The sequence below is a fragment of the Diplotaxodon limnothrissa genome, linkage group LG16 (assembly GCF_057381915.1).
Source record: "Diplotaxodon limnothrissa isolate DT_005_m linkage group LG16, D_limnothrissa_male_GT1.1, whole genome shotgun sequence".
NCBI lineage: Eukaryota > Metazoa > Chordata > Actinopteri > Cichliformes > Cichlidae > Diplotaxodon > Diplotaxodon limnothrissa.
In genome coordinates this window covers 2,891,378-2,906,447 of record NC_140611.1, presented here as the reverse complement: position 1 = coordinate 2,906,447, position 15,070 = coordinate 2,891,378, and the positions used below count along the sequence as shown (strand labels likewise).

General features: G+C 47.1%; 1 protein-coding gene across 3 annotated transcripts in view; it reads right to left on the bottom strand.

Moving 5' to 3' along the window:
* The window catches only part of kalrna (kalirin RhoGEF kinase a), a 150,884-nt gene that overhangs the window by 75,279 nt on the left and 60,535 nt on the right, over positions 1-15,070 (bottom strand). For all 3 annotated transcript variants that reach the window (XM_085374813.1, XM_085374815.1, XM_085374814.1), the window contains exons 14-16: positions 11,842-11,964; positions 3,210-3,401; positions 2,916-3,085 (exon numbers count right to left, since the gene is read on the bottom strand). In XM_085374813.1, coding sequence (XP_085230939.1) covers positions 2,916-3,085; positions 3,210-3,401; positions 11,842-11,964 — 485 coding nt within the window. The remainder of the gene's footprint in view (positions 1-2,915; positions 3,086-3,209; positions 3,402-11,841; positions 11,965-15,070) is intronic.

Here is a 15,070-nt window from a genome sequence, read left to right as displayed (position 1 = left end):
GGTGATTTCCCACTGGAGCAGTCTCGTGATGGCACCCTACGCTCAGCCTTTGACCAGGTGATTGAGATTGATGGTCACGTGGTGCGCCCTGAAGCCGTGCGGACCTACCCGCGCTTCATTTTATCAAAAGATAGGCTATATCGAGTGAGTCGTGACACTCAGACTGAGGAAACACACACCCAGTTGTTGGTGCCGCAGGGCCGCCGGGAAACGCTTTTCCAGGCGGCCCACTATAACCCCATGGCAGGGCATATGGGATACGAAAAAACTCTGGAGCGAATAACGGCCCGATTTTATTGGCCGGGCATCCGAGCGGATGTGCGCCGTTGGTGCGCGTCCTGCCCGGACTGCCAACTTGTTAATCAACCGGCCATACTAAGAGCGCCTTTGCGCCCGCTCCCACTCATAGAGGTCCCGTTTGAGCGCATTGGCATGGACCTCATCAGGCCGTTTCATCGGAGTGCACGCGGCTACCGCTTTGTATTAGTCCTGGTGGATTATGCAACGCGGTACCCGGAAGCAGTTCCGCTGCGCACCATCTCGGCTAAGAGTGTGGCCCAGGCATTGTTTCAGGTCATCTCCCGAGTCGGAATCCCGAAAGAGATACTGACTGACCAGGGCACGTTGTTCATGTCTCGCACACTGCAGGAACTGTACGAATTACTGGGCATTAAATCTATTCGGACCAGCGTCTACCACCCTCAGACGGATGGGCTGGTGGAGCGGCTGAATAAGACTTTAAAGTCCATGATTCGTAAGTTCATTAACGAGGATGAACGCAATTGGGATCGCTGGCTAGACCCTCTGTTATTCGCAGTGCGGGAGGTGCCCCAGGCCTCCACGGGATTTTCTTCCTTTGAACTACTGTTCGGCAGGAAGCCGCGTGGGGTGCTCGACCTGATTAAAGACAGCTGGGAGGAAGGTCCGAGCCCCGCCAAGAATGAGATTCAGTACGTGTTGGACCTGAGAGGGAAACGCCACACTTTGGGGAGGTTGTCACGGGAGAATTTGCTCCAGGCTCAACAGCGTCAGCAGCGCCTGTACGACAGAGGGGCTAGACTCGGGCAATTTTCACCGGGAGACAAAGTGCTTGTATTACTCCCTTCTTCCAGCTCGAAGTTGCTCGCCAAGTGGCAAGGACCCTTTGTGGTCACACGGCGAGTCGGGGACGTTGACTATGAGGTCACTCGGTCGGACAGGGGAGGGGCCACGCAGATTTATCACCTCAATCTCCTTAAAGAGTGGAGAGAGGTTGAAACCGCTTCTCTGGTAAGCCTGGTGAAGGAGAGAGATGAGTTGGGGCCGGAGGTGCCAAATTCCATCATTCCTGCCTCCCTCCCTTGTGATGACCATCTCACACAGGCCCAGAGAGTGGACGTTGTCGCGTTACAACAGCGGTTTGCAGATGTGTTCCCCCCCCTGCCCGGCCGAACGTCTCTCATTGAGCATAATTTTGTAACGCAGCCTGGCGTGACGGTGCGTTCATGGCCCTACAGGCTTCCTGAGCATAAACGGCAAATCGTTCAGAGGGAATTGGCTGAAATGCTGAAAATGGGAGTGATAGAAGAGTCGCACAGCGCCTGGTGTAGCCCCATCGTTCTTGTGGTAAAGAAGGATGGGTCTATACGGTTCTGTGTCGACTATCGCAAGGTGAATGAAGTGTCACGTTTTGATGCTTATCCCATGCCCCGGGTCGACGAGCTCCTGGATCGGCTGGGCACGGCCCGTTTTTTCACGACACTGGATTTAACCAAGGGCTACTGGCAGATTCCCTTGTCTGCCGAGTCCAAGGAGAAAACGGCCTTCTCCACTCCGTACGGGTTGTACCAATTCGTTACGCTTCCGTTCGGCTTGTTCGGAGCCCCTGCCACCTTTCAGTGCCTCATGGACCGGGTGCTGCGTCCGCACGTTGCATATGCTGCTGCCTACCTGGATGACGTGATCATCCACAGCGACACCTGGGCGGAGCATGTGCCGCGGTCCTGGAGTCCCTGAGGAGGGCGGGGCTCATGGCCAACCCGAAGAAGTGTGCGGTTGGACGGAGGGAGGTACAGTATCTGGGGTACCACTTGGGGGGCTGGCAGGTGCGTCCACAGGTGGAGAAGACGGCGGCTATCGCATCCTGCCCGCGCCCCAGGGGGGGGGGGGGGGGGGGGGGGGTGTAGGGTCGGCCGGACGGCCGGAGGAGCGGAGGGAGAGAGAAATCAGCTGGGACCGACAGCTGTCAGACTGTGTTCATATCATAACCTGGGAAAACTATGAATAAATGTGGAAGCTGGTGATAAAGACCTGTGTGTGTGTGTACCTGTGTATAGTGCATTTCACAGGAAGGAAATGATGTTTCATTAGCACATAAACACAGAGTGCTGATCAGTATGAAGACGGGACATGAACGGCTGGTACTGGACAGATGCAAAGGCACAGCAGTTCCACCCTCCTGCAGTAAAGAGGCATTTTATAAATCAACTGTAAACTCTGGACTTTCCCCCAAAGATCATTTCAGCTTTTTTCTCAAAATGATCGTTTTTTCTTTTACTGGTTTCTTCCAACCAGTTCACTTTTACAGCTTTCCAGCTGGATGCTCCAGTTAGTCCAACACTTGTCTGTTGTCCTGTCCCGGTGTCCGACAGGATGGATGGAGATCAGCTGTGCGGGTCCTGACACCACCCCTGAACTCACTGCTCCACCCCTCCTGTTTCTGCTGCTATCACTGTTTCTGTTATTGTGCTTTGATTGAACATTTTGTGTAGTATTTATGTGTCTGTGTGTTTTTATGACATTTGCAGTATTGATGCTACAATCTGAGATGCTCTATTAACTTTAGAAATCCTCATTTCACTACTTCAGTTGTTAGTTGGTGTCAGCTTCTCTCTTTCGCTCTAATACTGCCACAATAAGAAGAGTATGACTGTTACCTCAGCTGCTGCATTAGTTCCTCTCCCTCTTTAATCACATTGAGCGTTGCCTCCAGTGTGGCTGTTTGCTGCTGCTGGAACTGCTGGATCAGAGTCTGAACTGAGTCCACAGAATCGCAGCACACATCGTCCAGCAGCTGCTTCTGCAGCTCCTCCATCCACGACCATAGCTGGATGCAGACACGCAGACAGAAATGATCGTCAATGCAAAGAGAGTGAATAACTTCAGGCTGATGCTTCAACACACATCTATCACCTGTCTCTACATGGAATAAATAGCAAAACTGTCCCCACCTCCTTAGTGTGTGTGTGGAAGGAGACAGACATGTCAAGCAGCAGCTTCCTGTGTTCCACCCGGCGGACAAAGTCCTGGATTCGCACTTCCAGGTGTCTAGCTGCCTTGTAGATTTCCTCCGGGTCACACTCTCCTGTCTGCGCAAGCTGCTCGGCTGCCTCCAGCAGCTTGTCTGCGTTGGTGTAAGTGTTCTGCAAGGTAGAGAGAAACATTCCCTTAGTTTGGTATAATGAACCACAGCTGGCAGTGCACGATACCAAAAAGCTGAGCGCAACCGTTTTTTGGTGCAGTTTTCCAGTTTTTATACTTCAATGTTTTTATCGACATTTCCAGCGTTTTAAACAGTCGCCCTGAGCAAACACATTCAGATACAGACCAACAATTGAATTCTGCACTGCTGTCCAATCACAGTCTCCATACTTTTTCAAACCCTCTGCCTTTCCTCTGACAGTCCAGGTCAGTTTGTCCAACATAACATGTGACCACTTTTCCTTTTGTCTCCAATGATTGATTCTTCCAGCCCCTAAAAGTCCAAAAATCAATACATATTGATGAAGCAGGGCTCTCTGGGTAGATGCCCAGCAGACAGTGTTTGCACCACCTGTACTCCAACTGTCACGATACCCGGAGACAGATCATGTGTTTTGTGTGAGGAACCAAACACCGACCACAGGACACAGACTGAGAGAAACTGAGGGCGTGCCGTTTATTAAGGCACACTTACAAACTGAGAAACACCGACACTGGGAAGAACTTATACATAAACACAAAACCTGGATCACTAGGAAAACCTTGGAAATGTTGACATAAGAAATCTCGCAGTGCAGCAAAGGTCAGGGGGAAACTCGCACAATATACACAGACAGGAGGTGATCGGGGAGTGGAACCACATGGGGAAACAGCTGTGGACAAATTAAGAGTGAGGAGACAGAGGGAAGCTCAACAAAGACTGTCAAAATAAAACAGGAAACACAGAGATGCCGACCTGAGACACGTGGGCACGACACGGAGGCAAAGCATGAATCATAATGAAGGAAAACCACAAAACTCAAATATATCAGAAGAACTCAACTCGAGGTTCACAGGAGCTGGAACCAAAGACCCAACAACGTCTGCACTAGCATCTGTCAGGATTTGTGGAGCTCCGGACAGTCTCACACACACTGACACAAAGTACCCAAATACTTCAAACAAACATCAGGAATATCAGGAGACCACCAATTCAGTTTTCAGGGGTAAGGTCTCATTGTCATTGACTCCTGTAATCATCTCAGTCTTGTGTGAACGGATTGTTCCCGGGCGTTTAAACATCTTAATATCAGTTTTCATTGCCTGTAACCTGTTACTGACAGACTCTTGGTCAAAGGCAGCAGTTACATTATAAACACTGAAATGTGTCTTTCTTTATCGTTTGGTCTTCACGGTGTAGGAGCTGTGGTTCAGATGTGAACGACTGATGTTTGGTTTAAATAAACTGTCTCAACTGCAGGGATTTGAAAAAAGAGCTTCTTAGAGATATCAAAGTTTAGACACAGCCGATCATACGGGCGCTGTTTGAATGAAGAGCTGCTATGTTCTGAAGCCTTTACTCGCCCATAGTTTAAAGGCTCCTAAAGCTCTTCCTGCTGAAAAGGATGCATTATTGCATCAGGATAGACTGGTGAGAAAACACGGTTTGGTGAATCCTTAAAATGTTCAAATGGTTGTTTTTATATCGGGTTTAATTCTTAAAAAATCATGAACATGAATCAAAACATGAATCCTCCTTTTGCATTTTTAAACAGTGATTTTGTTATTTGAGAATCTCTTTCCTCTTGATGTAAATATAACATTGATCCGTCCGTTCTCTTCCACTTATCCTTTTCCAGGGTCGTGGGGAGTCTATCCCAGCTGTTTCAGGGTGAGAGGCGGGGTACGCCCTGGACAGGTCGCCAGTCTGCTGCAGGGCTAACGGTGTGTTCACACCGTAACACCAAGACACAGACAACATTCACACTTACACTCACACCTATGGGCACTTCAGAGTAACCAATAACCTAGCCCCACTAACTGCATGTCTTTGGACTGTGGGAGGAAGCTGGAGTACCCGGAGAGCAGCCACACAGCAGGGAGAACATGCAAACTCCACACAGAAAGACCTGATGCTGGAATTGAACTCAGGACCTTCTTGCTGTGAGGCAACAGTGCTGACCACTCATGATTTTGTATAATTTATTCCGAAAACTGTCCAAATGCATCACTTTGTTTTATGAGGTTGAAGATCAAATTTCAAATCAAATTCAAATTCAAATTCAAATTTTATTTGTCACACACACACAACCATACACAGTATGACATGGGGGTGAAATGCTTGTAGCTGTACAATGCCCGACCATTAAATGACAAAAGAAAAGTTTTACAATATTTACAATTTACTACAAAAATTTACAAATTAACTTAGGAATTTACAGTAAAGAATGTGCAAATAGCAGAAGAGATTATAAAGATAAGGATTATAAATTATAGGAATTATAGGATTATAGGAAATGTGTGGTGGTGCGTGTGGTGACGTGTGTGAGAGTCCAGTCTTATAGTGACGTGTTTGGGAGAGTCCAGTCCTACACCTGGTTCAGGGCCCGAATAGCCTGGGGGAAGAAGCTCCTCCTCATTCTCTCTGTTTTGGCCTTAAGGGAGCGGAAGCGCTTCCCAGACCTCAACAGTGAGAAGAGTCCATTGTTGGGATGGGAGAGGTCCATCATAATCTTCCTAGCTTTGGACTTGCACCGCTTGGTGTAGATGGGCAGCAGGTCAGGGAGCTCTGATTGAATGATGCGTTCTGCCGAGCGCACCACCCTTTGCAGATCTCGTCTGTCCTGCTTGGTGCTGTTCCCAAACCAGGTGCAGATGTTTGCCGTCAGGACGCTCTCGATGGTGCAGGAGTAGAAGTTCTTGAGCACCTTCAGTGGCAGATGGAAGTCTCTAAGTCTTCTGAGGAAGAAGAGACGCTGACGGGCTTTCTTAACCAGGGTGTTGATGTGACAGGACCATGACAGGTCCTGAGTGATGTGGACACCCAGGTATCGGAAACTGTCCACTCTGTCCACTGGCGTGCCACTGATGATGAGGGGTTTGTAATTCCTCGCCTGCTTTGTAGTGAAGTCCACGATCAGCTCCTTAGTCTTGCTGATGTTTAGGAGGAGGTTATTCTCCTGGCACCAGGTCTCCAGGTTCCTAATCTCCTCCAGGTAGGCCGTCTCGATGTTGTCGGAGATCAGGCCCACAACAGCAGTGTCGTCAGCAAACTTGACAATGGAGGTGGTGTCGGATGTGGCTACACAGTCATAAGTGTACAGTGAGTACAGCAGGGGGCTTAAAACACAGCCCTGAGGCACTCCAGTGCTGAGTGAGATGGAGGGGGAGACTTGTTTTCCTACCCTCACTGATTGGGGTCTGTCTGTGAGGAAGTTGAGGATCCACTGACACAGTGATGAGCTGAGTCCTAGATCCGTCAACTTGGTGAAAAGCTTAGAGGGAATTATTGTGTTGAATGCTGAACTGTAGTCCACGAACAGCATCCTAACATAATTCCCTCTGCCAGTGTCCAGGTGACTCAGGGATGTGTGGAGCAGGTGAGATATGGCATCGTCTGTGGAACGATTAGTCCGGTAAGCAAACTGAAGTGAGTCGATGGTGGGAGGAAGTGAAGAAGTGATGTGATCTCTCATCAGTCTTTCAAAACACTTCATCACAATTGAAGTCAGTGCTACTGGACGGTAGTCATTGTGGCAAGCGGGCTGTTGTTTCTTTGGAACAGGGACAATGATGGACTGTTTGAAGCACGTGGGAACCACAGCTTGGGCCAGGGAGAGGTTGAAGATCTCCGTGAACACCGGTGCTAGTTGATCAGCGCAGGCTCTAAGGACCCGGCCAGGGATTGCATCTGGTCCTGCTGCCTTCCTGGTGTTCACCCTCCTGAAGGTGTTCCTCACGGCATGCTCTGTGATGACGAATGCATTTTCTTCACTGGTGCACTCCGAGCGCGCGCAGCCGTTTGTTGTTTTAATTGCTGCGGCGTCGAAGCGAGCATAAAACGTGTTCAGCTCATCAGCCAGTGAAGCATCGGCATTCATCATTGAAGAAGCTGGTCGTTTATAGTCCGTTATAGTCCGCAGTCCTTTCCACAGGCTCCTAGAGTCGCACTGTCATAGCTGTGACTCTAGTTTTTCCCCGTAGCTCCGCTTTGCCTTTCGGACCGCGCTGCGCACGTTGTAGGACGCAGCCTTGTATAGGTCCATATTACCGGAGACAAGCCCTTCATTGTAGGCATCGGTGCGTGATCTCAGAGCGTCGCGGATGTTTTTATCCACCCACGGCTTCTGGTTGGGAAACGTTCGGATGATAGTTCTTTCTGCTGTGTCGTCCGCTAGTTTCCCGATAAATCCCACAACCGCTTCCGTAAACATGTTGATGTCATCAGAGCTGCGCCGAAACATGTCCCAGTCTGCGTCATCCAGTGCGTCCTGCAGCGCGGCCACCGATTGGTCCGTCCAGCGAGCGACCTCCCTCCTGATTGGTGGTTGCTGCTTTAGCCTTTGTTTGTAAGCAGGCATGAGGAAGATGGCGGAATGGTCCTATTTCCAAATGCCGGCAGGGGTTGAGCCTTGTAACAGTTCTTGAACGGGGTGTAGCAGTGGTCTAATGTCCTCGTGCCCCGGGTGGGGCAGTTGATGTGCTGGTGAAGGTTGTGAAATGTCCGTTTGAGATTCACTCTGTTAAAATCTCCCATAACAATGAGTGCGGCATCTCGGTGAAGTGTTTGTTGATGTGTGAGAGCCTCATGTAGCTCACATAAGGCAGTGTCCGAGTCCGCGTGAGGCGGAATGTAAACAGTGCAGGCAATGACCGCAGTGAATTCCCGAGGGAGATAGAAAGGGCGACACTTAACGATCAAAAGCTCCAGATTGGGCGAGCAAGAGCGTGTGAGTGGGGAGATGTTTGTGCTGTCGCACCATCTGTTGTTCACCATCAAACATACTCCACCACCTCTTTTCTTCCCCGACTCCATTGTCCTGTCCATGCGGTAAACCGAAAAGAACCCCGTCGGCTGCACGGCGTGGTCTGGTATCGCTGGGTTCAGCCAAGTCTCAGTGAAGCAGAGGAGGTTGCAGTCCCGAATGTCTCTCTGGAACTTGATTCTGGCTTTGAGGTCATCAAGCTTGTTCTCGATGGATTGAACATTGGCTAGCAGGATACTGGGCATGGGTGCGCGGTGTGCGCGAGCCCGTAGCCTGTTCCTGATGCCAGCTCTTTTACCTCGAGGCCGTCGCTTAGGGCCGCGTCCTTTGTTCTCTCTCAGGATCTCCTTTGGCCAGTTTGGGTCCGGAGTTAAACATGGTGAAATGTTTGCGTATTGCAGACCAATAGAAACCAGAATGTCTCTACTGTAGCGGATTTGTGTGTTTTGCATGATGCCCATGCAAGATTATCGCAGATATAGCAAAAAGTGACGAAAAACTGCAAAAAGTGGAGAAGTTAGGGCAGAGCATCCAGCACGGCAGCCGACCTCACCGGCGCCATTTTGATGTATTTAGATACTGCCAGATTTGATAAGAAGAGGAGAACATCATCGGGGTAGAGATATATAAGATGCACTTGTCATTCATTGGATCCCAGTCAAAGCTCGGTGTACTCTCAGTGCTCCAGGCCGAGGGCCAACAGCACTGGTGGAGGAGGGCACCCTTGTTGGGCAGGTCGCTGTTATTGGTTTAGAAGTCATTCCATTTGTTATGCCTGCCAATCGGCTCTGTGTATAAGATTCTGATCCTCTTGAGAAACACAAACCAAAACCCAATCTGGGAACCACATTAGATGGAACCGGCCGTTCAGTTCTATCGAAGGCCTGTTTAGCATCCAATGATATCCAAGTATCTTTAGTATCAGTTTTCTGACATTATGTGTAGTAATTCTTATATTATGTAAGAAACTTTGAATAAAACCATTATGTAATCACCTTCAGAAGATTCCTTATACATTTATAGAAGAGGGCGTAACCTTTGTTCTTTGAATTTTTCAGGTCCTGGTGTTTTGCCACTAATGTGCAGTGTCTCTGCAAGGGCCTGATGTCCACTTACGAGGACATTACACTGCCACAGACTAATGTCCTCTTATGTGGATCTCATTTTTCTCAGAAACAAATATCAGGTAAAAAAAATAAAAAATCAGGTGATTCTTTGTTTTTACATTCATCAGGTGCCCATCAGCCCAAACGGCACAGAGAAATTAAAAATGCACTCAGGTCTTAGGAGCTTAACTATGCATTTAGGTTACACGCTGTGATTCTGCAGGTGTTCATATGTGTGCGACTGTTTCTCTGTGTTAGCTTTATGACTGCACAGGGTGGACCCGCGTCTCACCCTACAGTGTGGAGGGGCTCCAACCCCCACAGAGAGCTGGACAAAAGGTCGACTGATGGTCCGACACAATAAATACATCAAATAAATGCTCCCACACAGAGGCTACGTTCACACTGCAGGTCTTAATGCTCAATTCCGATTTTTTGATCAAATCCGATTTTTTGATCAAATCCGATTTTTTTTACAACAGTATGTTTGACTGATGGCCTTAATGTAAAGACTTCAGACTTCACGTTTCCCAATTTTTGCTTTAAGTTATTTTGTTATTTACATAATAATGTCGATAACCTAATAATGATCCTTATTGCTGTTTTAGAGGAGCGCTGCTTCAAAGGATAGCTGCAGATTTCAAATAAAATGTTCACGTTTCTCCAACGTTGTCTTCCCAACAGTTTCACTGGATGGCCAGGAAGTGTTCGTGATGTCTTCTCCGGCGCTGATAATTGGCATCTGTCTTCTGTCAGTGACGTAAAAGACGGATTTAATACGACTTGACCATCAAACGCTTTCTGAAACATCGGATATGTATCGGATTCAGGACCACATACGAAAGTGACCCAGATCGGATTTGAAAATATCGGCTTTGTGCCGTTCACACTGTCACACCATGATCGGATAGATGGTCGCACAGGGTCAGAAAAATCGGATTTGATGCGCTTTCGCCTGCAGTGTGAACGTAGCCTAATGTAGACTCCATACAAAAGGCTACAATGTTATCTTGTCAATAAGCTGCAACAACCAATCACCTGTAATAAGCCTGTAACTGCTCATGGACAACCAAGTGAAACAGACACAATCCACATACCAAACGTTGTACACACATATTTGCATTGTTAACAGAGTTTTCAGTGTCATCATATTTCATATTAGGACGTCCTAATCAGCCAACACGTCTTTGTAGTGAAGCAGGCGACTGAGCCAACGCTCTCTGAAGAAATGAAGGCTTAAAGCCGGGAGGAGAAGTTGGAAGATGAAGACTTCAGCGGGAGTAAAATAGTATTTGAGTCATTCTGTTTGATGTTCGGGAGGCTCAAATGTTCCTAATCAGATGAGGAGAGCAATGACACAGCATCACATCACAAAGCAAGACTTGCAGACATGTGCCACGTCTTTCTGTTTGTGCAAATATACTTAGATATTCATCTGACATGTGCTAAATGTATCCATGTTGCAAAAAGGAGAGTGAACTAACGAGGGAAGGGACAGAGAGACATGTAAACACTGGTGATCTGAAGGATAATCCTAATCCAGAGTGTAAATATCCGATCATACAACTACTCTTTATAGGATTACCACTCGCTTCTTTATGGGATTATCCCTTTACTGTATTAACCAGTGTAATAGATTCCAGTTACACCGATGCTTCCTGGTACTTACAGACAGCTCTGACATGACTGAAGTCAAAAAGGGCAAACTTTTAATAAAAGATCAAAACTTTTTTCCATATGAAGAGAATAAAATGACAGAGGAGAGATGACAAAAAGAGAGAACATCGCAGCAACAATAATGTTGTACAAGGACCTTTATTGTCTGAAGCCTAAAAATAAATCAGCCCTTGGACTTTACGCCACACGGCCCCGTGCACCGGCAGACGAGGGGGCCAAATCTGACCGACACGCGATCCAGTCTTCACAACTTCAGCTGCATATAAAGTCAAGTCAACATCCATTTTCATCTCACATTAAAACCAACCACAGCCGACCAAAGCGCCAAAGTTAGGACTGCAAAAATAAACACACAATAAAAGATAAAGTTAGGCGGCCGAGTGAGCTGTTCATGTGAAGTTTCACACGTGCACGAGATTAGGAGCAGAAAGGCTGGACTGATCGTCTTCAGTACCAACACTCGGCTGTTTGTTTAACACATGACAAACTGCAGCGGTGAAATTGAGGAATGGATGTGGATAACATCTTCTGCAGATCTTTCAGAAAAGCCTTTGACCATATATGGTCGTGTAAAAGCATTTCCTAATGCTTCCACCAGCAGACACGGTGGTTTAGAAAATTTGGAATTAATCAGGGCAGATAACTAACAGATGTTTGCACAGTGAGCAGACAAACGTGATTAAAAACTGGGCTGATTTTTTTGCTTCTTCTAGGCAAAGCTGACCTTTTTTTATTTCTACTGCTAACAAGACCTGGACGAATTGGACCTGCTCCTTTCAGCTAAACTGCAGCACAACATAACAAAACAACAGAGAAGAGGAGCCTTCAGAGTAGGATCAAATCCAGTAACTTACCTGAGCTACATCTTCGAAGTCGTCGTGTCTCTTCTGCAGGGCTCGGGCTCTGTGGAGGGATTTCCCAACGCCCGTGTGTTTGCTGAGGAAAGCCTCGCCATGATTTTCTATCCAGTCCATCACCTGGACGGGAGAAAACACCTTCTTTAGATCATCCCGAAGACACAGCAAAGATTTAAGGTCACCTGCTAAACCTCTCGTTGCTACTTCCAACTCTTATTCTGCCGACATGTGTAGAAATGCACAAAATGGTCTCAGAGCTCATGAATAAAGAATGAAATCAATGAAACCTTCATGATCTGGGTGGGAAATGTAGGTCAGTGCAGCTGAGAAGAGCAGGATGTCTCCATGCCATGTTTTTCATATACGAGTGTGTTATGAGCTGTTAGCTCTGTGGCTTTTGTAGCCTTTTCTCCCCTGGACAGTAACCCCAGTACTGGTTCCAGTTCATCTGAGACTGGGAATAAACAATGAAAAAACATGTTTTTGGCCCTGTAAAGGTTTGAGAGCCACTAAAACTCTGACTAAAATAATTTGCTGAAAGAAATTGTGATTTCTTAAAATATATTATTGGCTATTAAGTGGCATAGTGGTGGTCCCTCCTTTCCACAAGGGGGTAGTGGGTGACCTGCCCGTGGAATTTCAATGTACAGACTCCAGAGTCAACCTGCGCCTCCACAGTTTGGTTAACTGAGAAAAATCCTACGAGTGTATGGTTCCCTGCAGCTGACTGGTTACTTGTTCACTTGATTCTTGTATCTGGTGACGTCAGAATGTTTCCACTGCTACCACTGCTGTGTGCCATGTAAGATCAAACAAATCGATGCCTCTTTTTTAAGGCACAAACATGATGTAATCAGAGTTTGGACATGAAACCAAATGTTGGATCTCTCACTCATTACCCTCTGAGTCTCCTGCAGGACAAATATATGTATATATAGCTTGTACATAGCTGTGTAAATACAGTGACAATAATTTGAAGACATTCAGATCTCCAATGATAAATGGAAATGAGGTGCACGGTGTACTAACAGAGGCCCATTCTTTCCATTAAATGTTCATACTGAAATATTGACACATCTTCATTTCTGCATGTTATGCATGACTGCTGCAATAAAATATGAACCCAGGCAACCCATCTTCTGTCCAGTAAGACCAGCAGCTCAGGCAACCTCTGGATCCTAAGGATTAACATCCAGCCTGTCGCACATTAGCAAATTATGTGTTTCAAGGCCTTGAAGCAACAGCGTGCACTCATGATGTCAGTGCAGCAGCTGGAGCCACAGAGACGTCAGTGTAGGGTCACAGTGCACAGACTGAAACTGCAGCTGGACTGTCTTTGGTGATCTGCACACATCGTACGCTCAGCCTTCACGTCTGCATCTCTCACTCTTCATCTCTGGGGTCATGTATATGCAACAGCCTTTTCTAGTGATTTATGCACGATTGTATAAGGTCGCTCTCTCACTTTCTGTGCCTGTGCCTCTCCCTCTGGGGGCTCATAGAAAGTGATGCATGACAAGTACAACTTGCAAAGCTCTGCTTTAAGTGAATTTATAACCCACTGATATGATCTCTTCTTCAGTCTGTCTCTTTGTCTTCTTACTTCTCTTAAACACTCTCCCACAGTCTCCCCTGGGTTAAATAAATATTTGCATGGCGCCAAAACTTAGAGCATTCATCTGTGAGTTTGCAGCTCTAACTCGCTCTGCCAAGGCCTGTTTGTACATACACTAAATGCATCAGAGCTGCAGATACATCAGGCCTGTGCAAATGAATTCAATGTGCTGATATGTGTCTGTCCTCCAGAAAAGTTAAAGAGTGTGTTTATATTTCCCCAAAGAAATATAAACACACATATGTACAGCTGGGCCTTGCATGAAAATTCAACAAAATGGGATTCTTAAATAAAACCTCCTGTACTGTGCAAAAGCTTCACCACACATCATCACACTGACTGACCTGGCCAGCTTTTAGCAAACGCTGGCACCACCAGGACCTGCATGTTGTCAGAGCTGAGCTGGTAAATGCATTAGTGATTCCAGGCCAGTCACCGTCCCAACCACCTGCGTGCTTATAGCCAGCTAGCTTTCATGTGTGAGGTTAATTTGTAGAAGCTCAGACGTTCAGTCTTTGGAAAGCTGTACGGAGCTTTCTCCTGTTTGGTGCGGCTCTTCCTTACAGCATAGCTCTACACTCAGACGTGGAAAATACAACTGAAACATGGAGTAAGGTGCAAGAATGCCACCCCTCACTTTCTTTATTTAATAAAAATGGGAAATACTAACAGTGACACATAAATGGAAAGAAAGAACACTGACTGCTTCAATAAAGACTGAAAGTGCTTCACTGTGTTGCTTTCACTTGATGGTTTATTCCTTGAGTTTGGGACCTTTTTTTTGCCTGCATGACTCATAGGTCATAGGTCAGTGTTGAGTGGATTACTAACCTCTCTTTAGTCCACTACTGATTTTAAAGGAAAACTATTGCTCAAGTCCACTTACATTAAAGTGAAAATATAAAGAAATGTGGGGGAGGCTGAGACTTTTGCACAGTAATGTTTAACCATGTACCTGCTGTTCCTTACTGAACCTATAGGTGGCACCGTCTGAATTGGATGCATGTGTTAAAGCCCAGCACACTATTGCTGAAGTTTGATGCAGAGACACTGAAAGTCGTTTCATGTTAGTGATTTTATTTAACAAAGAACAAAAAGCTGCTCAGGCAGAATTCAGAGATGAATGATGCGGTGCTTGGTTGTATCTCACTCCTGGTGCCTCACTATCTGACGCTGGGCTTACACCAGAGCACTTTGTCACCACAATGTTCCCACCACACACGTGGGAGACACAGAAGGCAGCAGAGAACGTGTGGTACGTTCATCACACACACATCGGTCATTGCTGTCGGTGATGCACGAGTGTCAATGTGTCAAACTGGAGCCACAGTGAAATGTGGGGTCCCAGACTGGGAGCCCATAGAATGGGCTGACTGTGGACCGTCCACACTAAGTAGAGTCTCCAGTGGGGCCCATTGTAGGCCTGCAGTGTATGTATGCACAGCATGCCCACACTCTAGATGTGGACTGCAAGCTTGCCCACAGGAAGCCATGTGGGGGGACCCCCAAAACTGCTGTGGGCTTTGCATTGGCACGCTGAGTTCCCTGCCCACACTGCCCGACAGTTACAGCTACTGCTACCCACTGTTGGCCAGCACGGGGACGTTTGCT